The sequence below is a fragment of the Helianthus annuus genome, chromosome 3 (genome assembly GCF_002127325.2).
Source record: "Helianthus annuus cultivar XRQ/B chromosome 3, HanXRQr2.0-SUNRISE, whole genome shotgun sequence".
In the NCBI taxonomy this organism is placed as follows: Eukaryota; Viridiplantae; Streptophyta; class Magnoliopsida; order Asterales; family Asteraceae; genus Helianthus; species Helianthus annuus.
The window spans coordinates 44,204,709-44,229,576 of NC_035435.2; the positions used below are offsets into that span (position 1 = coordinate 44,204,709).

The 24,868-nt window shown below is 37.9% G+C and overlaps 2 protein-coding genes and 1 long non-coding RNA gene across 6 annotated transcripts; 1 reads left to right on the forward strand and 2 right to left on the reverse strand.

The window, feature by feature from the left end:
• Nucleotides 1-1,692: 1,692 nt before the first annotated feature.
• On the reverse strand, nucleotides 1,693-8,210 carry LOC110927722. The gene is made up of 3 exons (XM_035988015.1): nucleotides 7,088-8,210; nucleotides 2,783-2,849; nucleotides 1,693-1,827 (listed from the first exon to the last, which is right to left on the reverse strand). Exons 1-2 carry the CDS (start codon nucleotides 8,208-8,210, stop codon nucleotides 2,785-2,787), a joined length of 1,188 nt encoding a protein of 395 aa, XP_035843908.1. The 3' UTR covers nucleotides 1,693-1,827; nucleotides 2,783-2,784.
• Nucleotides 8,211-8,519: 309 nt separating this feature from the next.
• On the reverse strand, nucleotides 8,520-10,503 carry LOC110927721. The gene is made up of 3 exons (XR_002585843.2): nucleotides 10,349-10,503; nucleotides 9,772-9,838; nucleotides 8,520-8,816 (listed from the first exon to the last, which is right to left on the reverse strand). It is a non-coding gene; the product is annotated as an uncharacterized LOC110927721 (long non-coding RNA).
• Nucleotides 10,504-15,269: 4,766 nt separating this feature from the next.
• Nucleotides 15,270-21,833, forward strand: LOC110929080. 4 transcript variants are annotated; one of them, XM_035988325.1, is made up of 8 exons: nucleotides 15,270-15,487; nucleotides 15,591-15,625; nucleotides 17,433-17,494; nucleotides 17,586-17,705; nucleotides 17,795-17,873; nucleotides 18,085-18,171; nucleotides 18,255-18,317; nucleotides 21,405-21,833. In XM_035988325.1, the coding sequence occupies exons 3-8, from the start codon at nucleotides 17,439-17,441 to the stop codon at nucleotides 21,480-21,482; spliced, it is 483 nt and encodes a 160-aa protein (XP_035844218.1). In that variant the 5' UTR covers nucleotides 15,270-15,487; nucleotides 15,591-15,625; nucleotides 17,433-17,438; the 3' UTR covers nucleotides 21,483-21,833. The 4 variants fall into 4 exon arrangements, with proteins under 4 accessions (XP_035844218.1, XP_022027890.1, XP_022027891.1 ...); XM_035988324.1 differs by lacking the exon at nucleotides 15,591-15,625 and adding an exon at nucleotides 16,674-16,715 and having other exon boundaries at nucleotides 15,344-15,487; XM_022172198.2 differs by lacking the exon at nucleotides 15,591-15,625 and having other exon boundaries at nucleotides 15,333-15,487.
• The last annotated feature ends 3,035 nt before the right edge of the window (nucleotides 21,834-24,868 follow it).

Here is a 24,868-nt window from a genome sequence, read left to right on the forward strand (position 1 = left end):
TCGTTGTTATGCCTTTTGGTTTAACTAACGCACCTGCGGTTTTCAGGGATCTGATGAATCGCGTGTGTAAGCCATTTCTAGACCGTTTCGTCATCGTGTTCATCGACGATGTCTTGATCTATTCCAAGTCGAAAGCCGAACACGTGCAACATCTACGTTTGGTTCTCGAGCTACTCCGGGGAAATCAACTCTATGCCAAGTTCTCCAAGTGCGAATTCTGGCTGGAGGAGGTTCAGTTTCTGGGTCACATCGTTAATAGTCATGGTATTCATGTCGATCCCACAAAGATTGAAGCAGTTAAGAGTTGGATTACGCCAAAGAACCCTTCTGAAGTTCGTTCTTTTCTCGGACTAGCGGGCTATTATCGACGATTTATCGAAGGATTCTCTAAAATCGTTGTGCCGCTTACCGCTCTTACCCATAAAGACAAGTCTTTTGTTTGGGGAACCGAACAAGAGTCTGCTTTCCAAACCCTAAAGCATATGCGTTGCAATGCTCCTGTTCTCACACTGCCCGACGGAAACAACGACTTCATTGTCTATTGTGATGCTTCCAACCTTGGTCTTGGTTGCGTTCTCATGCAACGGGATAAGGTTATAGCTTACGCATCTTGACAGCTCAAAATCCACGAGAAGAACTATACAACCCATGATCTCGAGCTAGGCGCAGTTGTCTTTGCATTGAAGATATGGCGACACTACCTGTATGGTACCAAATGTACGATCTTCACCGATCACAGGAGTCTACAACACATCTTTAATCAGAGGGAACTTAACATGCGTCAACGCCGATGGGTAGAACTTCTTAATGATTACGACTGTGAGATTCGTTATCACCCAGGCAAAGCAAATGTTGTTGCCGACGCGCTCAGCAGACGGAGTTATATGCTCAGTATTCACAATACCCAAGCTCAGCACGACCTCGAAACCCTTATCCGCGAAGCCCAGCATGCTTGTTTTAATGAACGCATTTTGAAGAAAGATATGATCTATCATGATGGAGCTCAGCTAGTAAGCAAATCGAATGGGATCTTCTATTATCTAGACCGAATTTGGATCCCTAAGCGGACCGAGTTGCGAAAGATTCTAATGGATGAAGCCCACAAATCCCGATATTCTATTCACCCCGGTACCGACAAAATATACCAGGATCTTCGCTACAAGTACTGGTGGTCGGGCATGAAAAGGGATATCGCTCTCTACGTTGGAAGTTGTCTGACTTGTGCAAGAGTTAAGGCTGAACACCAAAGACCTTCTGGCTTACTCGAACAACCGCCAATACCTATATGGAAGTGGGAGAGTATAGCTATGGATTTCATAACCAAACTTCCGCCCACGCCATCAGGTCACGACAGTATTTGGGTTATAGTCGATCGTCTGACCAAATCAGCCCACTTCTTGCCAATACGGGAAGACTACAAGGTAGAACGATTAGCCCAAATCTACACCGACGAGATCATTTGTAATCATGGTACGCCTCGCGACATCATCTCTGACCGTGATTGTAACACCCTTAATAATTTAACATAATTTAAGCTAAATATTTCATGAAACTTTATAAAAATCAGAGTTTACAAAAACATTAGTGTTTTAAACCATACATACTAACAAATTTTTTCCAAACATGTTCTAGATGGTGCATAATTCATTTAAAGACAACCCTTACTAGTCTCTAATAACTAGTTTAAAGGATTCAAAACATCATTAACAACATTTATATGACATGTTTAAAGTTTAGACAAGATCATATTCGGTGCGGAAGCTTCAAATTGCGTGTTCGGTTCTTGACAAAATGCTTGATCATCATCCGGGAGAGATTCATCCATACCTAGAGTCAAATACTAAAAACCGTTAGTTTTGACTTTAATATATAATGTATAAACAAATTTTAATAACACAAGTGGCTACAAAATATAAGTTTTTGCTGGGTTCCACCGTAATTTACGGTATCACCGTAAATTACGGTGAACCTGGGAATGTTATGGTTCTGCCGTAAGACAGTAGCAAAGCACCGTAACATTTTGTTGTCCACCGTAAATTACGGTGGAGCCGTAATTTACGGTGAGTTCTGCACATTCGCCATTTAGCTATTTTTCAACTTTGGAAGCTCATAACTCTTTACTCCGTGATCCGATTCAACCAATTCTTATTGCTATGAGTCCGAAATAAGATTTCGGACTTAACCATGTAAATTTTATATTGCGGAAACCGTGATACCACTAATTGGTTCACGAATTTCCTTATTACCATTATTCGACCCACTAGTGAGTGTGCATAGCACCTCCTTTCATCTTAAAACCCGGTTTAACATATTTACCCAATTACCCGGGCTCACATACTTGGTGTTTTTACGCCAATTCCATGGCTTGGAAATTTCCTCTATGGCTATCACTTGGTTATTCGGAATTCAAGCATTCCGTTTCAAACAATCCTTTTTCCTTTAACCTTATTGTTCGACCCATATCCCGGGTTCTTATACTTAGATTCACCATTACCAAATCATTAGTATGGCAAAATTTATCATTTAACAAGATGTATGACTTTCAAGTCGCAACTCTCGTGACTCCTTTAAAATCATCATTTTGACCCGTTTTGCCATTTAGTGAACACCATCACTTCAATGACTAACCCAACTAAATACCGAGTTCTAGTTTTGACCCGTTTGATAGTCGAGTGCACTTCGGCACTTATCGACACATCAAACGCACCCTTTACACTATGACATCAAATACATTTCAAACCCAAGTAACTAAACTTAATTCAACGAGACTAAAGTCGCGTACCTTCAAAGCACACCTTTTCCGCGGGTATCACCTCCGGCGTGTCCACTTGACGTCCCGGATTCCTTACCTAAAGAGTCCAATTCATAAAAGATTAGAACTCTTTTTCATAAGCTTTAACGCATTCATTCATTACATATGTAAGTCTGCGTTTTTAGCAATTTTTAACATTTTAATCCTCATTTAGGCGTTTTATCAAACACCTTGCGGGTCAGATTTTTACATGATCTAAACCAAGTTCATAACTTGAATTTATCACTCAAATTAACTTCAATTAGACATTATACACATATTTTAACATCAACAATTTCAGAGATTAACTCCAAATTTCAATTTTCACTAGAACAAGAGTCTTAATCCTAGTGTTTATCAAGTTCTACTAACTTACTAATCACCCACTATAGTGATTTTGATTTCTACAACTAACATGCAAGATTTTAACAAGAAATCATCTAGGGTTTGTCCCTAGACTTCACATTACTTCCAATTTCATGTTTTACAACACATGATCAAGCTCAACCTTTGATTTCAATCTCATGGCAGAATTTGAATTGTATCAAAATAACCTAATTTGACATACCTTAGGATCCTTTTGACAAGGTGATCACGATTTAGTGCTTGAATTTCGATTTCTAAGTGATTTGAGGCTCCAATTTGTGGTTTTCTTGCAAACTAGGGTTTGGGTGAAGAACCCCCTGTCGCCCCTGCTTGATGATCGACCAGACACCTCTTGAAATGGGGTGTTTGGTTGATTTTTACTATTTTAGTAATTAGGGTTTTTATTTTAACATCTTTAGTCCCTCCACTCTCATCTAGTTTATATTCTTAGCCCCCTTTTAACTCATTCAAGTGTTACTACAAGATTCTTAACTAACTAGGTTATTTATTCTAGTTAGTTTATTCTTGTTTATTATGTATTTTATAATTCTAGTATATAGTTTTAAAATTTCGGGATGTTACAAGTCCACCCCCCTTAAAGAGGGTTTCGTCCCCGAAACCGAATTACGTACCGAATAGCGTAGGGTAGAGCCGTTGCATTTCTTCTTCGGACTCCCACGTAGTATCCGCACCCTTACGGTGTTCCCATTTAACCTTCACTTGGTTGATCCTTTTGTTTCTCAAACTTTTCACTTTACGATCTAGGATTGCAATTGGCCTTACCACGTAGTTAAGGCTGTTATCCACCTCGATATCGTTGTAGTGGACACGAGCAGTTTCGTCCGCTAAACATTTACGAAGATGTGACACGTGGAATGTACTGTGTATCCCACTCAACTCTTCAGGTAGCTCGAGACGGTATGCTACCCTTCCAACCCGTTCCACGATTTCGAATGGCCCGATAAATCTTGGACTCAACTTTCCTCTTTTTCTAAATCGAATTATCCCCTTCCACGGCGATACTTTCAACATTACCTTATCTCCCACCTGAAATTCTATTGGCCTCGTTCGTTTATCCGCATAGGATTTTTGTCGATCCTGAGCTGCTTTTAAGTGTGTGCGGATCAAGTCGATCTTACAATTTGTAGCTCGGATTATATCAGTCTGAGCTAACCCCCGTGGACCAACTTCTCCCCAACAAACCGGGGTTCGGCACTTTCTACCATATAACATCTCGTATGGAGCCATTTTAATACTCGCGTGATAACTGTTGTTATATGAGAATTCGACTAAGGGTAAATGGACATCCCAACTGCCCCCAAAGTCGATAATGCAAGCGCGTAACATATCTTCCAACGTTTGGATTGTCCTCTCACTTTGCCCATCCGTTTGGGGATGGTAAGCAGTGCTAATAAACAGCTTGGTTCCCATTTGCTCTTGGAAACCACGCCAGAAATCAGACGTAAACCGGGTATCTCTATCAGACACTATGGATATCGGTACTCCGTGACGCGTCACAATCTCATTGGTGTACACTTCGGACATCTTTTCTGATGTATAAGTCTCCCGAATCGGAATGAAATGTGCACTTTTTGTCAATCGATCCACAACTACCCATATGGCGTCAAAACCACGGCTGGTTTTTGGAAGTTTAGTCAGTAGGTCCATCGTAATTTGTTCCCACTTCCAAACTGGAATGTCTAATGGTTGCAGCTTACCATATGGTTTTTGATGCTCTGCTTTGACTTGTAAACAAGTCAAGCACTTCTCCACGTACTTCACGATATCTCTTTTCATTCCGGGCCACCAATAATTTTGTTTTAAATCATTATACATCTTGGTCGCCCCCGGATGTATCGAATATCGAGATTTATGGGCTTCGTCAAGTAAAAGTGCTTTGGCTCCACATGTATTGGGAACCCAAATTCTCCCAAATCGAGTTTTTAATCCTTGGTTGCCGTCCTCCAAATCTTTTAACTGCCCTACTATTCTTTCCTTTTTCACATTCTCTTCTTTCATTGCTTCATCTTGAGATTTTCGAATTTGGTCGAGCAATCCCGATGTCACAATTAGTTGCATCGATCGGACTCGAATAGGCGCATAATCTGTCTTTCGGCTTAACGCATCCGCTACTACATTAGCCTTCCCGGGATGGTAATGTATATCACAATCAAAATCTTTTACCGTCTCCAACCACCGCCTTTGCCTCATATTTAATTCCTTCTGATCGAAGAAATACTTTAGGCTTTTGTGGTCGGTAAAAATAGTGAACCTTACCCCGTACAGATAATGCCTCCATATTTTAAAAGGCGAACACCACCGCCGCTAGCTCGAGGTCATGAGTAGGATATCTCTTTTCGTGAGTTTTCAGCTGCCTTGAGGCATAGGCTATAACCTTGCCTCGTTGCATCAGAACGCAACCAAGCCCAGAATGCGAGGCATCCGAGTAAACTATCATGTCATCCGCTCCATCCGGTAATGACAATACCGGTGCTTGTGTCAATTTTTCCTTAAGCGTTTGAAACGCCTTTTCTTGGTCCTCACCCCAAATAAATTTCTCCTCCTTGCGGGTTAGTTTGGTCAGTGGCATGGCAATTTTGGAGAAGTCTTGTATGAACCTCCGATAATAACCCGCAAGCCCCAAAAAACTTCTGATTTCCGAAGGATTTCTCGGCGGATTCCATTTCGCCACAGCTTCTATTTTCGACGGGTCTACTAATACCCCGTTTGCGTTGATGACGTGCCCAAGAAATTGCACCTCTCGCAACCAGAAGGCGCATTTTGAAAATTTTGCATACAACTTTTCCCTTCTGAGCGTCTCCAAGACTTCGTACAAATGTCTTGCGTGTTCCGCTTCGTCCTTTGAGTATATTAAAATGTCGTCAATAAAAACTATTACCGACTTATCTAACATGGACTTGCAGACCCGGTTCATGAGGTCCATGAAGGCCGCGGGCGCATTTGTTAACCCAAAGGACATCACCAGGAATTCGTAATGTCCGTATCGTGTACGGAATGCCGTCTTCGGTATATCTTCCTCCCTGACTCTCAACTGGTGGTACCCCGATCTAAGGTCGATTTTGGAGAACCATTTAGCACCTTGTAATTGATCGAATAAATCGTCGATCCTTGGAAGTGGATATCGATTTTTCACCGTGAGTTTGTTCAACTCGCGGTAGTCGATGCACATACGCATACTCCCATCCTTTTTCTTAACGAACAACACCGGCGCGCCCCACGGTGACACACTCGGGCGAATAAAGCCTTTGTCGACGAGATCTTGAATTTGAGACATTAACTCTTGCCATTCGGAGGGTGCGAGCCGATACGGTGCCTTGGCCACGGGTTTCGCGCCCGGAATCAATTCGATCCCGAACTCTATCTCCCGTTCCGGCGGTACTCCCGGTAGGTCTTCCGGGAACACATCGGCGTATTCGCGCACTACCGGCACGTCTTCAATCCTTAACGATCCTTTGTTTGGTTCATTCGCGTATATCATGAATGCTCTACATCCGTGCTTCATGAGTTTGTAAGCTTTTATCATCGAGCACATAACCGGTTTTCCTTCCTTCTCACCACGTATGATAATCGATTTTCCACTTGGAGATTTTAGTTTTATCTCCTTGCGGAAACACATGACTTTCGCGTTATGTCGGGATAGCCAATCCATTCCGACCACTACTTGGAACTCTCCCATGGACATAGGAATTAAATCTATCGGGTATTCCTCATCATCTATGCTTATCTTACAATCTCGACATATATCACATACAAGGAAACTTTTGTTGTCACCTATTTCTACCTCTAAAGGCATAGGTAATTTTGTTAGTACAAAGGAAGGATGTCGAATAAGTCCATGTGAAATAAAAGACCTATTCGCACCCGTGTCAAATAGCACATGAGCAGGAATTGAGTTTATGGCAAATATACCTGAGACCACATCGGGTTCCGTTTTCGCCTCCACTGCCGTTAGCTGGAAAGATCTAGCTTTTGCTTTTGGTGCTTCAGTGTGCGCACCCTTGTCTTCCTTCTTTCCGGACAATTCCGGACACTCGGATTTCTTGTGACCCGGCTGATAGCATTTGTAGCATACCGAAACTTTCCCCGGGCACAATACAGCCGTGTGCCCTGTCTTCCCGCATATAGGACACGGCTTGTCCTTAAACCGGCACTCACCCTTGTGCCCTTTCCCACACACTTTACAGCTTGGCGAGCTACTCTTTCCTTCTTGCTTCTTTGACGAGTCATTCACGCGTGCCTTCTTCGTGGGACTTGGATTAACCACTTGCGTCCTTCTTTCACCCCTCTCTATTTGTTTCTTCAACTCTATCTCTCTTTCCCGAGCGGCGTTGATGATTTCGGTGAGGGTTTCGTATTTTGAGGGAGTCATGAACTCCCGATACTCCGCGCTTAGCATATTATAATAATAATACACCTTCTGCTCTTCGGTCGTCACCAATTCATCACAGAACCTTAATTTGTCAAGAAAAGTTCCCGTGATTTTATCAATGGACTCGCCCTTCTGCCTAAGCTGGATAAATTCCTCTTTGATTCGATTAATAACCGCCTTGGGACTGTGATGTTTAAGGAAGGGTACCTTAAACTCATCCCATGTCATCGCCTTCGCTTCTTCACTACCGATTTCCTTTTTCTTATTATCCCACCAATCTTTTGCTTGTCCTCTCAGTTGACCCGTGCCATACGCCACGAAGTCATTTGCGTCACAGTGGGTTCTCTCAAATACCCCTTCTGTATCACTTAACCACCTTTGACACACTATCGGATCCACTTCTCCGTTGTAGAGTGGTGGTTTGCATGCCATAAATTCTTTGTACGAGCAACCCTTACGCTCTACCAATTTCTCCTTGGCTGAACTTGCATTATCCTCCAATTTCTTTATCCTTTCATCCACCACTGATAACACCGTGGTTTGGATTTTATCGATAAAACCCGACAAACTATTCTCGATTGCTTTTCCTACCTCTTCAGCAATCACTTCTCTCATTTGTTCGGTGACTCTTGGCACCGCTTCGTCATTTCCTTTATCCGTCATCTTTGAAACTGAAATGTTTACATTTAAACGTTAAACATTTCGTTTATAACATTGCTTCTTTTGTTTTGGTTTAGTCAAGTTCTCAACTTGCTTTAACTGCTTAAATTTAATGCACCTCCCGGGTTTAAGTGTGTTAACACACTTTTCCCATGCACTTTAATTTCCTTCTCATTCATATATAAGACATAATTTTGTTAACATAATAAATTAATTCTTACCGGACGATCGATCAAGCTTGAACCGAACACTTTTGTTGACAACCTTAAGCTCTGATTACCAACTTGTAACACCCTTAATAATTTAACATAATTTAAGCTAAATATTTCATGAAACTTTATAAAAATCAGAGTTTACAAAAACATTAGTGTTTTAAACCATACATACTAACAAATTTTTCCAAACATGTTCTAGATGGTGCATAATTCATTTAAAGACAACCCTTACTAGTCTCTAATAACTAGTTTAAAGGATTCAAAACATCATTAACAACATTTATATGACATGTTTAAAGTTTAGACAAGATCATATTCGGTGCGGAAGCTTCAAATTGCGTGTTCGGTTCTTGACAAAATGCTTGATCATCATCCGGGAGAGATTCATCCATACCTAGAGTCAAACACTAAAAACCGTTAGTTTTGACTTTAATATATAATGTATAAACAAATTTTAGTAACACAAGTGGCTACAAAATATAAGTTTTTGCTGGGTTCCACCGTAATTTACGGTATCACCGTAAATTACGGTGAACCTGGGAATGTTATGGTTCTGCCGTAAGACAGTAGCAAAGCACCGTAACATTTTGTTGTCCACCGTAAATTACGGTGGAGCCGTAATTTACGGTGAGTTCTGCACATTCGCCATTTAGCTATTTTTCAACTTTGGAAGCTCATAACTCTTTACTCCGTGATCCGATTCAACCAATTCTTATTGCTATGAGTCCGAAATAAGATTTCGGACTTAACCATGTAAATTTTATATTGCGGAAACCGTGATACCACTAATTGGTTCACGAATTTCCTTATTACCATTATTCGACCCACTAGTGAGTGTGCATAGCACCTCCTTTCATCTTAAAACCCGGTTTAACATATTTACCCAATTACCCGGGCTCACATACTTGGTGTTTTTACGCCAATTCCATGGCTTGGAAATTTCCTCTATGGCTATCACTTGGTTATTCGGAATTCAAGCATTCCGTTTCAAACAATCCTTTTTCCTTTAACCTTATTGTTCGACCCATATCCCGGGTTCTTATACTTAGATTCACCATTACCAAATCATTAGTATGGCAAAATTTATCATTTAACAAGATGTATGACTTTCAAGTCGCAACTCTCGTGACTCCTTTAAAATCATCATTTTGACCCGTTTTGCCATTTAGTGAACACCATCACTTCAATGACTAACCCAACTAAATACCGAGTTCTAGTTTTGACCCGTTTGATAGTCGAGTGCACTTCGGCACTTATCGACACATCAAACGCACCCTTTACACTATGACATCAAATACATTTCAAACCCAAGTAACTAAACTTAATTCAACGAGACTAAAGTCGCGTACCTTCAAAGCACACCTTTTCCGCGGGTATCACCTCCGGCGTGTCCACTTGACGTCCCGGATTCCTTACCTAAAGAGTCCAATTCATAAAAGATTAGAACTCTTTTTCATAAGCTTTAACGCATTCATTCATTACATATGTAAGTCTGCGTTTTTAGCAATTTTTAACATTTTAATCCTCATTTAGGCGTTTTATCAAACACCTTGCGGGTCAGATTTTTACATGATCTAAACCAAGTTCATAACTTGAATTTATCACTCAAATTAACTTCAATTAGACATTATACACATATTTTAACATCAACAATTTCAGAGATTATCTCCAAATTTCAATTTTCACTAGAACAAGAGTCTTAATCCTAGTGTTTATCAAGTTCTACTAACTTACTAATCACCCACTATAGTGATTTTGATTTCTACAACTAACATGCAAGATTTTAACAAGAAATCATCTAGGGTTTGTCCCTAGACTTCACATTACTTCCAATTTCATGTTTTACAACACATGATCAAGCTCAACCTTTGATTTCAATCTCATGGCAGAATTTGAATTGTATCAAAATAACCTAATTTGACATACCTTAGGATCCTTTTGACAAGGTGATCACGATTTAGTGCTTGAATTTCGATTTCTAAGTGATTTGAGGCTCCAATTTGTGGTTTTCTTGCAAACTAGGGTTTGGGTGAAGAACCCCCTGTCGCCCCTGCTTGATGATCGACCAGACACCTCTTGAAATGGGGTGTTTGGTTGATTTTTACTATTTTAGTAATTAGGGTTTTTATTTTAACATCTTTAGTCCCTCCACTCTCATCTAGTTTATATTCTTAGCCCCCTTTTAACTCATTCAAGTGTTACTACAAGATTCTTAACTAACTAGGTTATTTATTCTAGTTAGTTTATTCTTGTTTATTATGTATTTTATAATTCTAGTATATAGTTTTAAAATTTCGGGATGTTACAGTGATGCTCGGTTTACCTCGCGATTGTGGGAAACGTTTCAAGCAGCACTTGGTATGTCGCTTAACTTAAGTACCGTATTCCATCCTCAAACCGACAGACAGACTGAGAGAACGATCCGTACTCTTGAAGACATGCTTCGTGCGTGTGTCATAGACTTCGGTGGTAATTGGAATAAATACCTGTCACTAGTCAAATTCCCGTACAACAACAGTTATCATGCCAGCATCCAAATGGCACCATTTGAGGCCCTATATGGAAGAAGATGTCGATCGCCTATTGTGTGGCACGAGATCGGTCATTCACAACTAACCGGTCCCGAGTTACTATAAGAAACGACTGACAAAATCCTCCAGATTCGAGACAACTTGTCGAAAGCCCGGGATAGACAGAAAAGTTACGCCGATAGAAGACGCAAGCCCCTTGAATTTGACGTTGGCGACTACGTACTCCTAAAGGTATCACCTTGGAAGGGTGTGGTCAGGTTCGGCAAGAAAGGGAAACTAGCGCCTCGATATGTTGGACCTTTTAAGATTCTGGAAAGGATCGGAAAAGTCGCCTACAGACTCGAACTACCGGAGGAACTTAGTAACATCCACCCGACTTTCCACGTGTGAAACCTCTGAAAATGCCTAGCTGATCATGATTTAATTGTACCTCTCGACGACCTTCAAGTCAACGAAACGCTACACTTCGTGGAAAAGCCTGTCGAAATCATGGATCGCCAAACCAAGCAACTCATACGCTCGCGCATCCCTATCGTGAAAGTCCGATGGGAAGGCAAACGAGGCGCAGAGTTCACTTGGGAACTCGAAAGCGACATGAAGGCGAAGAACCCGCAGTTGTTTAAATGAAGATCTGAAGCGAGAAATTGGCAAGGTAATTCACGGTGCTGTGCAGCTTTCAGCCTAATTTCGAGACGAAATTCCCTAAACAAGGGGAGGCTGTAACACCCCGTGTTTTCAAAAGTCAAAGTCAAGATTGACTTCTTTGACTGTAATTATTCTATTTTATGTTTTATATTATGTGGAGTAAGTGTTGTATAATCAGGTAATCGAATGTTTATCAATGCGAACGTTAAGCAACCTTGAATAGCAGGAAGTAACAATGCGATAAAGTCAATTAATCAGTAATCAAGCTAATCAAATCATTGTCGAACTCGAAACTCGAATTATGCGATCTTGGTATTATTATACGTGTGTGTGTGCCTTATGTGTTATTTGTGCGTGTTTACTTTATGCTATGTGTGTGGTGATCAATCGAATCGAAACTCGAAACTCAATCGAACTCAATTGAAATCGAAGTATGGTAAATGGTGGTAAAGATAGTGTGAAATATAGATGCTTATATGTAGATATAGTGGTTGGGATTAAAAGTAATTTGAATAGGAAACTCTATCGTATCCGTACATCCTCAATCGAAATCGAAATATCAGAAATCGTCGCACCGAACGCTCAAAACAGGCTGTTGATCGATCAAGCTTCAGCCGATCGAACAGCCCAGCCGATCGGACAGACCGTCTGATCGAGCAGGCTGTCCGATCGGGATGCCTGGCCGATTGGCCAGCCCTTTCCTCTTTGGGAAGCCTATAAATAGCCCTGTCATTGTCATTCTTTCCACTTTGGGTGATTCCTGTCCGAGTCGGGGAGACAAGTACGAACGAAGGTTCCATGGTTCAACTCGTTTTCAAAATACCTCGATATATCGACAAACAATTCAAACATCCAAGTGTTAGAGGAACAAGATGACCAGGTCAGGAAGCTGACCGATCGAACCGACTGTCCGAACGGACAGCCCGGCCGATCGGATAAGCCAGCCGATCGACCAGGCCAGCCGATCGGCTAGCACATGGCCCCACACTTTAACAATTTGATGAAGTCTAGTATTGAACGAAGTGCTGATCGATCGGACCATTTTCTGACTTCATTACTCTTCTAATCATGAGATACTATGCTTCAACACTTAATCGATATTCAATTCGTTCGAAGCATTGGAGTGCCACCCGATCGAACATGCTGTCCGATCAGGTGACATCCTGCTAAGGACTTACTACTGAAGTACCTAACCGATCGGTTAAGCCGGCCGATCGAACGATCCGTTCGATCGATCGACCTGAAAGGTAAGGATACTTCAACGTTTTCAAATACTGCAACAAAATCTTCAAAAGTTCAAACCATCATACACAAACACATCCTACACAAAGGAAGAAACAATCCACTTGAACAACCCAACCGATAGAGCCTACCGGCCGACCGAACAGGCTGTCCGAGCGGATTGTCCAACCGAACGAACAAGCCGTCCGATCGACCAGGCTGTTCGACCCATCAACACTTATTTCCATTTTACACATTACTCATCGTTATGCTATCGAACCATTCAGGCTAACCCTATTCTCAAGCGCTCCCTTTAATCCATCACTCGTTGTGAGTATACTCGAACCCTTTTTGCTTTAGCACTTTTGGGTGTTACATACGTTACTTATCTAAATCACGATCGAACACACTACTCAATTATTTAAACGCTAACCGTTCTGCATGTATTACGTGACTAAATGAATGCTTGTTGTTATGTTTACACGTGGAATGCTGTCTACCTGCCTTAACGACGTAGTACTATAGTTTGGACTCAGCACCCGTTCACACGGGGGTTTTTAAGGACAATTACTTGCATGGATTATGGTGGTAATCATGTATTGCGAACTGTCTCGGACAGTCAACCGGCAGTCATTGGTATCGATAGATCCATGTCGATAATTAACATGCTTCGTTTCCTCTGTGTACGTGCTGGTTATGCGTAAACTATTTCGAACTCTATATGCTATATCAAACTTGTATGCTCACCTTTACATTATATGTATTGACTTTATTTTAACGTATGTGACAGGTGTTTAAGATGCATTCTTGCTAGGGAAGCGAGGCTAGAATAAGCGTCTAGAGCATAGTTGTCTGTAGATCTTGCAGATCGAGTCTCTAGAAGTATTTGAACAATTTTTATATTTAAAATCTGAGTTGTCGGAACAGAATATTTGACTTGATGTTATCTGTAATAATTTGTTTGCTATTTAAGGTACGGTATGGGACGTATTATATAAATTGAATAGTAATAATAATTGTTATGGAAACTTCTGGACAATTCGTTTCGCTCAGTGCCTTGCCCCGATGATTCCGCCATCAGTTGGGGTGTGACAATCGACATCGCTGACACATCTTCGTCGCTGAACAGACCAACATCTTCATCGCTGAACATATCATCTTCATCTTCAGCGAACAGATCATCTTCATCTTCATCAGGTTCATCTTCAAAACAGAGGTTTGGTTTTGTTTGATTCTATAGTTTCAGATCTCATGTGATCATTTGGCTGATTAGAGTACAGATCTAGGTTGTTTGTTTATTGAAACTATGATACTTGTGTGCTTGTTTATTGAAACTATGATACTTGTGTGTTTTAATTTATGTTTAAAAAGAACTGATCGGATCAGTTTCAGATTGATGTGTTCCTCATATTGATTTTTGGTTTGATTCGATGATTTGAATGTGTTATTTGGGTATTTTTGGTTTGATTCGATGATTTGAATGTGTTCCTCATTTTGATTTTTGGTTTTGGTTTGATTCGATGATAATCAGTTAGTTATTTGGGTATTTTGGGTTCTTCATGTTTGTTTTGCTTTGAAAAAACAGAATGTGTTTATTGGTCATTTGAATGTGTTTGATTCGATGATAATCAGTTATTTGGGTATTTTGGGTTCTTCATGTTTGTATTGCTTGTGAAAACAGAGGGTTCTTCATGTTTGTTTTGCTTTGAAAAAGCAGAGGGTTGATTTGTTTTGCTTTGTTCAGGTTTGTTTGTGATGTTTTTTGTGAAAATATTGTACAGAATGGCTGCGGATGTAAAGATACGCAAAACACCAACTACGAAGGCGAGAACACTTGACAATCTCCTAGAAGATTGTGCGGTGCACATAAAGAAGTGATTGATATGAATGAATATAACCCCAGTGTAGCTCTTCGATTTTCCTTGAAATTTCAGAGCTCGCTAATTACATATCTACCACTGGGGTTATATTCATTCATATCTGCTACATTCCGAAGTGCACCCGTCAGTAAAGATCCACAATTGCTTGTCTCTGTATTGTATGTTACGGTCTTTTGTGATCGAGTCTGTAACGTTTTGTCTCTGTATTGTATGTATTAAAAGTTTACATTTAATATACAATTTAGGCTTTAATAATTTGTTATATATAGTATACATTTAATTATTAGATTGCATTTATTAAAAAAGAGTTAATTATTAGATTGCATTTATTTAAAAAGAGTTAATTTGATTTATTAAATCAATGATTTCTTAACAAAAAAACAAGAAATGATTTAGGGGCTCAGGTTGATATTTCACTCATACCATATGGACGCAAAGTGTTATTAACATATGCCAAAAGACGGTCTTACTCCTGGCTCAAACAGTCAAACTGACGGCACACTAATAGAGGGACTTAAAGTATTATGAATTCATAAGCTAAAAGGCTCAAAAAACCAAAAAATGAATTTAGGGGCTTACGTTATGTTTCACACAAACCATACAAACGCAAATTGCATTTTTCTCTAAAAATAATAAATTGAATTGAAACAACATACATTTTGGTGAGAAAGTAAAGTACGTTCAAAAGTAACCCCAAATCTCCAACGCAGCAAGCAGCAGTCATCATCTTGTAGGTAGGATCAGCTTTGTTCTCTTGCAATCGAGCTGTAATCTTCTTTCTTATCAAGGTAAAACTGTTAGTTTTGATAATCTGTTAATTCGATTGTGTGATTGAAATGGATTCTTAGTTTTCTTATTCCAAATCAACAATTTCGATTTCAATTTTGTCAGAATAATAATTGGCGACGAAGAAGAGAATGAAATAGGTTTCTATCGTTGCTCATAGATATTTATCTAAGTAGACTTTTCTGCAATACAACAACAACAACAACTGGGTTTACTTGTAGCTTTGATGCATATACATATACAGGAAGGTTCTAATACACAACGTCCATGACCTAAGAAACGTAGGAAACCAGGTTAAACGATTCAACTGATTCCAGTGGACTTCTAACCAGAAACCCTAACCCCTAAGGCCCTAACTCTATACCCTAAAACCTAATTCTAAACTATAAAACTAAACCCTCAAATCTAAACTATAAACCTTAAAAGCTAAAGCCCTAAGCGGCTAAACCCTACAAGTTAAACTTTTTACGGTTTAGGTTAAGGGGTTAGGGTTCGACAAACCGTTTCCAATGCAGCTGGAATGAGTTCAATTAGAGTTTGTTGACTCCATTTCCTACGTTTTTTAGGTTAAGTACCTCTACATATACATACACACACATAGGGTATGTTTGGCAAAAATAACTGGTGGCTGGAAGCTGGTAGCTGGTAGCTGTAGCTTTTTAGATATATTTGGTGTTTGGCAGAGTAGCTGGAGCTTTTAATAAAATGGATGAATGACCAAAATGGACATAATTAAAAATTTAAAAAACCTGTGCATTAAAAAGTTTGTTATCTTTAGAGGTTAAAATAGTCATTTTTCCCTAAAAGCTTGTAGCTCCTTCTAAACGCTACTAGTAGGAGCGTTCAACCAAAAGCTTCAAGCTCGGAGCGTTCAACCAAAAGCTTCAAGCTCTAAACCTAAAAGCTTTAAGCTCCTTCAACCAAACAGGGGTTTTTATTGACTAGGAGCTTTTTCTTAAAAGCTTAAAGCTAGAAGCTCCTAAAAGCTCCATGCCAAACATACCCATATATATATATACACACACATATACATATACGCATATAGTGGGTGGCCCTAAACCCTAAACGGTATATAGTGGGAGAACTGCTCGAATCAATCTGGAACATTCATTTACTTGTGTGTTTGTGTAAGATTCTAGTGTGACTTTTCTTGGTTATGTGAATGTGCTTGAATTGATATCGAGCCAGGGGTCTCTCTGGAAGCAGCCTCTCTATTCCTACGGGGTAGAGGTAAGACTGTCTACATCTTACCCTCCTCATACCCTACCTTAGCTTTGCTATTGGTGTGATTTACTGAGTATGATGATGATGATGATGATATGCGTCGATAAGTTTATGTGTATTCATATATTATAAACATATACATGTAGGCTCACCTTAATGATCGCATGTACACGTGTACGTAACTTGTTACGAGGAAGAGAAATTAGGGGAATTAGTTAATTTTAGAGAGAAATCATTTAATCTTATAAGAATACTCTTTTCATTTATATATATGTATGTATATATTCAAAAGCTGAATACCATGGAATTTCAGTTGTGTATCCTTCTTTTGTCTGTAAGTGGAATACTCATGTTATTGCTGCTAACGGTTTCCGTTTCACCTGATAATACAATTGTAATCAATTTACCCTTGATACTTCTCTGTTGGTGTACCGCTTGTTTGGTATTTTGCTGGTATTTTAGCATGTTATGAAATAAACATTTTGATTTGCTGATGGAATTTCTTTATTGCTCATATGTTCATGAACAAGCTCAGTGTCTTCATTGTGCTTAAAATCCATTGATGCACTTGGTTATTCTCATCAATTACTTGGAGAAAATATAGCTTTCCGATGATGCATTTTATTATCAGTTTTGCATGTATTAACCACAAAGGAAACTATGATGATAAAATTTTGTCATTACCGTGTGTTTAAAAGTATTTATCTTTTGTAATTTCTACAGATATAGATGGAGGAGCATTCTTTCTTTGACAAAATGATGATTAATCTCCGTTCCACCTGCAAGTATGTGTTACATTATTATTGTTCTAAAGTTGTTTATTGTCTCTGATATTGTATTGTATTGTATTGCAAATTTGATATTATTATCTTAAAGGTATTATACTGGATATCCAAAGGATCTTGGGCCATCAAGGGTTATCCATTTTACTTCAGAGCGTGAATTTATTCATCTTTTACATCAAGGTCACCCAGTGATTGTTGCATTCACCATCAAGTATACCTTACATATCCTTGCTAGCTATTTTTTTACACATGCATTATCTGTAACGAATACTTAATTTAATGGGATTGCTTATGTTGCAGGAGTAATTATACTAAACATCTTGACAAAGTTTTGGAGGAAGCCGCTGCCGAGTTTTATCCTCAAATTAAATTTATGCGCGTAAGTTGGTCTCATGATATAATATTTTCAATTCATTGCAAATGAATTATACTAAAAACTAGAAGTGGCAATTTCAACATGCTTGCTTATTCAGTTGTGGTTTATAATTGTTTTACATATATATATTCTAATTATAACTTTGCAAGAATAATGTTTTTGTAACCATGATTAAATTTTCATGATTTGCTGGTTATTTGATTATGTGTTTCAGGTGGAGTGTCCAAAATATATTGGATTCTGTATGACACGACAAAAGAAGGATTATCCATTCATAGAAATGTTTCATAGCCCCGAACAAGTAAGTTTTTATGCTCTTCTTTACGGTGTTGTGTAAGTTGTAACAGATGTACATTCTTACTGACATTAATTGATTTGGTACAGACCAATAATCAAGGAAGGGCGGCTGATCCGAATGTTACAAAGTACGCTGTGAAGGTTTTACCTGTGAGTTATTTTAACTTCTTTAGTTTAATCATATTTTCCATATGAAGAATGTTAAGGCGTTTTTGTGATAACAAACCCACGGAGTTTGCTGGTTTCTCGCATTTGTAAAAAAACTGACACGACATTAGCATGTCTAAATGTAAATAAAAGCAAAACAATAGTTACCATTTTTTTGAACGGTGAGATTACTCCTAAAATCCACCTGATGCCCACTTTGTGGGGCTTGAATCCGCACCACTTTGATGGGGATAAGCACCAGATGCCACTAGACCAAGAGGCCATTGGCTAAAACAATAGTTACCTATTTTATAATTCGCAAAATTTAAAAAACATACATGCAAATACGGCAACCCTTCTTTGGTCACCTACACCACTGGCAACCCACCATCTTTGTTCTTCCCAGTTCCCACCATTAGTCTTGCACCACTGCCCCCTAGGGGTGTTCATCGGGTTTTTCGGGTTGGGTTGTTCGGGTTTTTGGCTTGGAAAAAGTGACCCAATAACCGACCCATTTAAAGTTTCGGTTGGTTGGGTTTGGGTTAGCTCGGATTGGGTTGTTCGGTTTTCAGGTTAGCTGTAAAACGAAAAAAATGTATTTTTTTTGGCAAATTATCAACACTATTTGACAAAATGATTTGATATGTTTGAAAGTCCCAAAACTCAATATTCCAAATACGAGAAGCTCCAAACCAAAACACCGTGATGGTCCACATGGATCAGCCTTCTGGAAAGTCAACCATTGTCTCACTAGAATGTCAACTTACATGAGATCAACATTGGGAGAGTCGACTTTCATTGGAATCATACTCTTCTGTACTATAGGATTTTTGTGCAAATGATCATTCCTAATGGCAATCTACCAACACTCACCAATTCTCTGTTAAAACTGATATTTCATCTGAATGTTTTCGTCCTGCTGGTGGAACACTGGATTTTGCAAGATGACACTTTTGTTGTCTCAGTGTAGAAAACTCTCATTCTGTGTTTCTTTGTCCAACTCTTTTCAAATACATGAGTTCTTTGTTCGCTTATACAGTCGCCATATATTCTAATCTATGGGCTGTGGCTAAGCCATATATACTATGTCAAGTCTTTTATCATCTACCATACGTTAATCTGAAATTCTGCATCACTTTCTTACATGAGGCAGCATGACATGATGCACCCGATCTATGATTGAAATGGATAACATTGCAAATCAAAGCATCATCAGACTCTTCTTTGATGATGTTGTAACTAAGCAACGTTCTTTGCCAAAGGCAACCTAACCTAACAACATCAAGTACCTGCGGATCAAACAAACAGATCCCAATCTTCCTGTTCTGTACTTCTCTGGGTTTTTCTCAAACAGTGGATCATGTATCCCCTAATGGGCCGGTGGGCTCATAATAATAAACCTAAACCGTTCTTGACAACATGGCCTAAAACTCGATACGGGCCGAAATTACCAAAGTAGCCCCTTTCAGAAAATGTATAATTACCCCTTTAGGAGGTTATTGGGATTTGATATAATTACCAAAAAAGACCAACATGCTAAGTGTGTTGCTATTCAGTGATACTTGCCCCAATAAAAGCCAAATCTGGGTTCGGATATATGTTTATTTGCTTTTGTGGTGGTCTACTGGTCTCTCATTGATTTTTTAATTACTTTGATTTGATCTGTATGGAAAATTAGAGAATTTTCTAGGGATTTAGAATATTAAATAGTTGCCATATGGCCAGGGTGGGCCTACAACGGTGTTCCCATCGCGTCATGTGACACGAAGCAGCTTTGGTGGGGACGTTTAATTTTTTAATATAAAATACAGGTCATTTTTTTGTGGTATTAAAAAAGATAAGTAGGGTATATAGGGTATTTTGTAAATATTTTCTAAGTTCCTATTATTTGCTAATTAATTTAAACACTTCATAGATGTTATTTTCGGAGGTCTGATAAGATTTAAAAAAAAAAAAAAACACTAGTAAATGCTTCTTCAGTGTTCAGTTTAATCAACTTTCTTCGAAACGTTAGTATGCATACTATATACACATGCATGTGACATGCGTATGTATGTGTTTCTTTGTGCACACACATAAACGTGTTTGTACACGTACACGTGTGTATAAACACTTGCGTATACATGCTAACTTTGTTGCTAGTCAGTGATACTTTCTCCCCAAAAAAGCCAAATCTGGGTTAGGATATCTGTTTATATGGTTTTGTGGTAATCTCTCATTAATTTACAGAGATCAAAGTTTAGGTAATACACTTTGATGATTTTGGATGTCTGTCTGGAGAATTTTCTAGGGAATTTAGAATTGTAATTTAGTTTCCTTGTGGCCAAGGTGGGCCCCTCCAGTTTTGGCTTTTTTTAATAAAAAAGTATAGGTCATTTTTGTGTAGTATTAAAAGAGATAAATAGGGTATTCTGTGATTATTTTTTTAAATTACTATTATTTTATATTTTATATTTAACCCAAACTCCTCATGGATGTTATTTTAGCAGAAGATTTGAGAAGATCATATAAACTCTAGCTATGCAGTTAATATCGGTGATATATCGGTCCCCTAGTAAAATATCAGTCCCCTAGTAAAATATCGGTCTCAAATATCGGTCAAAATATTGGTACCGGTAATATCGACGATATTGACGATATAACCGATATATCACTGAATTAACAGTGTTAAGTTGCTATATATATAAATTCTGCATTATATTAAAATTACCGGTATCCCACCGATATCTCACCGATATATCTCAAATATCGGTCCTTGACCGATATCCGATATTTTACCGCATTAATTGCATAGAACTCTAGTAACTGCTTTTTCAGTGTTCAGTTTCCTTCCAGAAATGTTAGTATGCATACTGTATACATATGCATATATATATGTGACATGCTTATGTATGTGTGTATATGCGTATACATCATGCATACATACGTATGTACGTGATGCACACACACATCGGTGTATGTGTAATTCGAACTTTCTTTTCATGCCTGTGTCCAGTCCAGATGTATATGTGCAGGGAATTATTTGTTTTGATATTGTTTAGTGTAGGGTTGTACTAACAGTGTATATGATTTCTTTGATGTGATTTCCAGTACAACTTTGATGTCAGCACATACGGATTTAGAGAGTTTTTTAAACGCCACAACATACAGGCATCGGATAACAAGTAAATCGGCTCTCCAAGTGGTCTTTGATCTGGTCATCATGCATAATTATACATGTTAGAAATGCTTGTTAATTCACATAATTTTGACTTTTGGGTTGGTGAAATTCGTAGAAGTCCAGGAAAAGCCTTCTCTCGGGTCAACTGCCAGTGCATACACGCCGAGTCTTAGATTCGTGCGGTATGTCAGATGGTTCAGAAAGTCTGTAGTTTGGATCCATGATAAATGTGGAAGTTTACATGACCTTATTTGTTTTGTATGGTTGATAAATAGAGTGTATGTATACCATGGATGAATGTTAAAATCATACTAGAAATATGTATGCCTCATTAAAGTAGGAGAATCATGTTTGAATTATATGCCTGATCTGAATATATATATATATATATATATATCGGGTGGGGATCAAGAGTGAACATTGTTATTTTGTGAACAAAAACGAACAGATCAGAGCCGTTGGATGAGGAGACCATGATCTAGGTTTTAAAGGATTTTTTTAATTAATAAAAATCTAAAACCTGATTTAAAATAACTGCTAAAAAGCCAAAAAAACGAACTAAAAAGCGAACAGATCAGAGCCGTTGGATGAGGAGACCATTGTCATTTGAGTTCTCCACTATATATATATATATATATATAGGGGAAGGTTCAAATGAAAACCACTAGTTAACTCGAAAACTAACTAAAAAGCCAAAAAAACATACCATTTTTTTGCATACCGATTCTCGCCACTTTTAGTATATAAAAAAAAATTTCAAAAAAAAAAAAAAAATTTGTAGTGCACATGTGTAGTACACATACACATGTGTAATACAATTTTTTTTTTTGAAATTTTTTTATATAAAAAAGCCTGCGATTTTTTATAAAAAAATTGAAAAAAAAATTTGGTGTGTTTTTTAGGCTTTTTTTAGTTAGTTTTCGAGTTTTCGCGATAAAAGTGGTTTTCATTTGAATCATCCCCTATATATATATATATATATATAGAGTGGGGATCCTACGGAAAGTGTGTTTTTCCTAAAAAGTGTAAAAAGTCATAAAACACAATAATTTCAGGCATAAAACACACCTAAAACTCACAAATAATAGAATGAATATTACTAAAACACCATATTCAAACTCTAATAGTCCATAAAAACTTCAAACACACCATCGTAGAACTATGAATATAAAACACACAATGCTAAACAACATAAAACACAATAATATTTGTCATTCCACAATCAGAGCCTTAACATCTAAAACACAACCCAAAACCCACATACATGATGTTTTAGTAATCTTCATCATATTATTTGTGGGTTTTTGGTGTGTTTTATGGTTGACGTTATGGTGTTTTATGACTTTTTACACTTTTTAGAAAATTTGGACTTTCTGGCTAACTCTTATCCTATATATATATATATATATATATATATATATATATATATATATATAGGGTAGAGTTCATGCGAGAACCACCCTTATTGCGAGAACCGCGAGAACCAATGTGAACAGGGGGCAATTTTGTAAATACCAAACAACTTTTAAAATATCTGCCTCCACTATCGGACTTCAAACATAAATTAAATTACACTTAATAAACACTCAGAACTCTACACTCAGAACTCGATCACATCCAAATTTTTCCACATTTCTCAACCTGATTATCTCAACAATTCGTCGATTACAATCGATTACATAATCTTCTCGAATACATCTTCAGTTCGCCATCATCATCGTTGATTGCAATCGGTTACATAATCGTCTCGAATACATCATCAGTTAGCCATCATCAATTCACCATATCGAAGCATCTAGATTGAGATTTTATCTCAGATTTGAGATTTTACCAGCAGATCTTTCATATTTGGTCATGTAATCGAGGTTAGTTCCCCAAATTCGTTCAAAATTAGTCGTATAATCTATATTAGGAACATAATAATTAGGCAAACATTGTGGATTTTTAATCCGTTCGTAATTAGGGCAACGTGCCAACGTGATTATAAGAATAAATGGTTCAATGAGTGTGTCACTACGACGGTATCGTCGGGAATCAATCGTCGTCGGTATTAGGTGTACATATGTATAGTTATGCACATGTGCATATCTTACCATAATAGATTTGTTAATGATTAATGTTATATATGGTTAGTGATAATACGAATTTTGATTTGGTACAGGTTAAGGTTTATTATTGAAGCAAGCTTACGAATTTTAATTTGGTACAGGTTAAGGTTTATTATTAAAGCAAGCATGCTGATAAGGTGAGTCATGTTAATGCACATGTGCATAGTTATGCACATATGTATGGTTTGCTAGATTAAGTTAATAAGGGTATGCATATGGATGTAAATGTGCATAGTTATGTACATCTGTATACTTTGACAGAATGGGTTATTAAGGTCATTCATGCTGATGTACATGTGCATAATTATGCACTATGCACATGTGCATAATTGCCAGAATATATTAATAAGGTCGTTTATGTTGATGCACATGTGCATATTGTATATGGTGATGATAAAGTTAATGTTAACGCACATATTCATTGATAAGTTATGTTTATTTCTTTTTTTGAAACCAAGGGTTGATTGGTCAATTAAAATGTCGGATGGAATGGAATATGATTACACGACGGTTAAACAAAAAGGTAAAAAAGGTTGACTAATGTTTGATGATCCAGATGGGAGTTTATGCACATGTGCATCCCTTTATTAAATTCATGTTAAATGATATCATTTATGTAAACACATTAAATATATCGTGCAAGTGCGTAAGAAGAAATAAACACAAAAAAGGCAGGCAATTAAGCGAACTCGTGATGAAACCTCAAAAAAAGGAGGTTACGTGACGAAACACAAAAAAGGAGGTGACGGAGTGCGTGCGGTAAAGAACAAGAAGTTGGCAAGATCAACGGTAACTGCGACTGTTGATACTGATGACCATATGGTTGTATTCAGATTCAACATAAGGTATCCAATATAGCGTGCCATTAGGTCTAGAATGTACAATAGTTGTAATTGTTCCTGTAGTTTATAATGTACAACACTTGTAATTGTTCATGTATACATAAAAAGTAAAACATATAACATTCTAATTAATAAGGTATATGGCGTGTTTACGCACGTGTTCAACATTTATTCGGTGATGATTACGGGGCGTTGGTAATGTGATGCACATGTGCGTAACATTATGTACTGATGGTTAACAGTTTATTTGTGATGATCATGGATTGGTATCAACATAATGCACATGTGCATGATTATGTAATATATGAAAATAAAAGTAATGAATGTAAAAAATAACAGTTATTTGTTTAATGTTTATTATTGATGATTATTCAGTGTTAATAATGTGATGCACATGTGCATAATTATGTAATGTTGGTTAACAGTTTATTTTTTTGATGATTA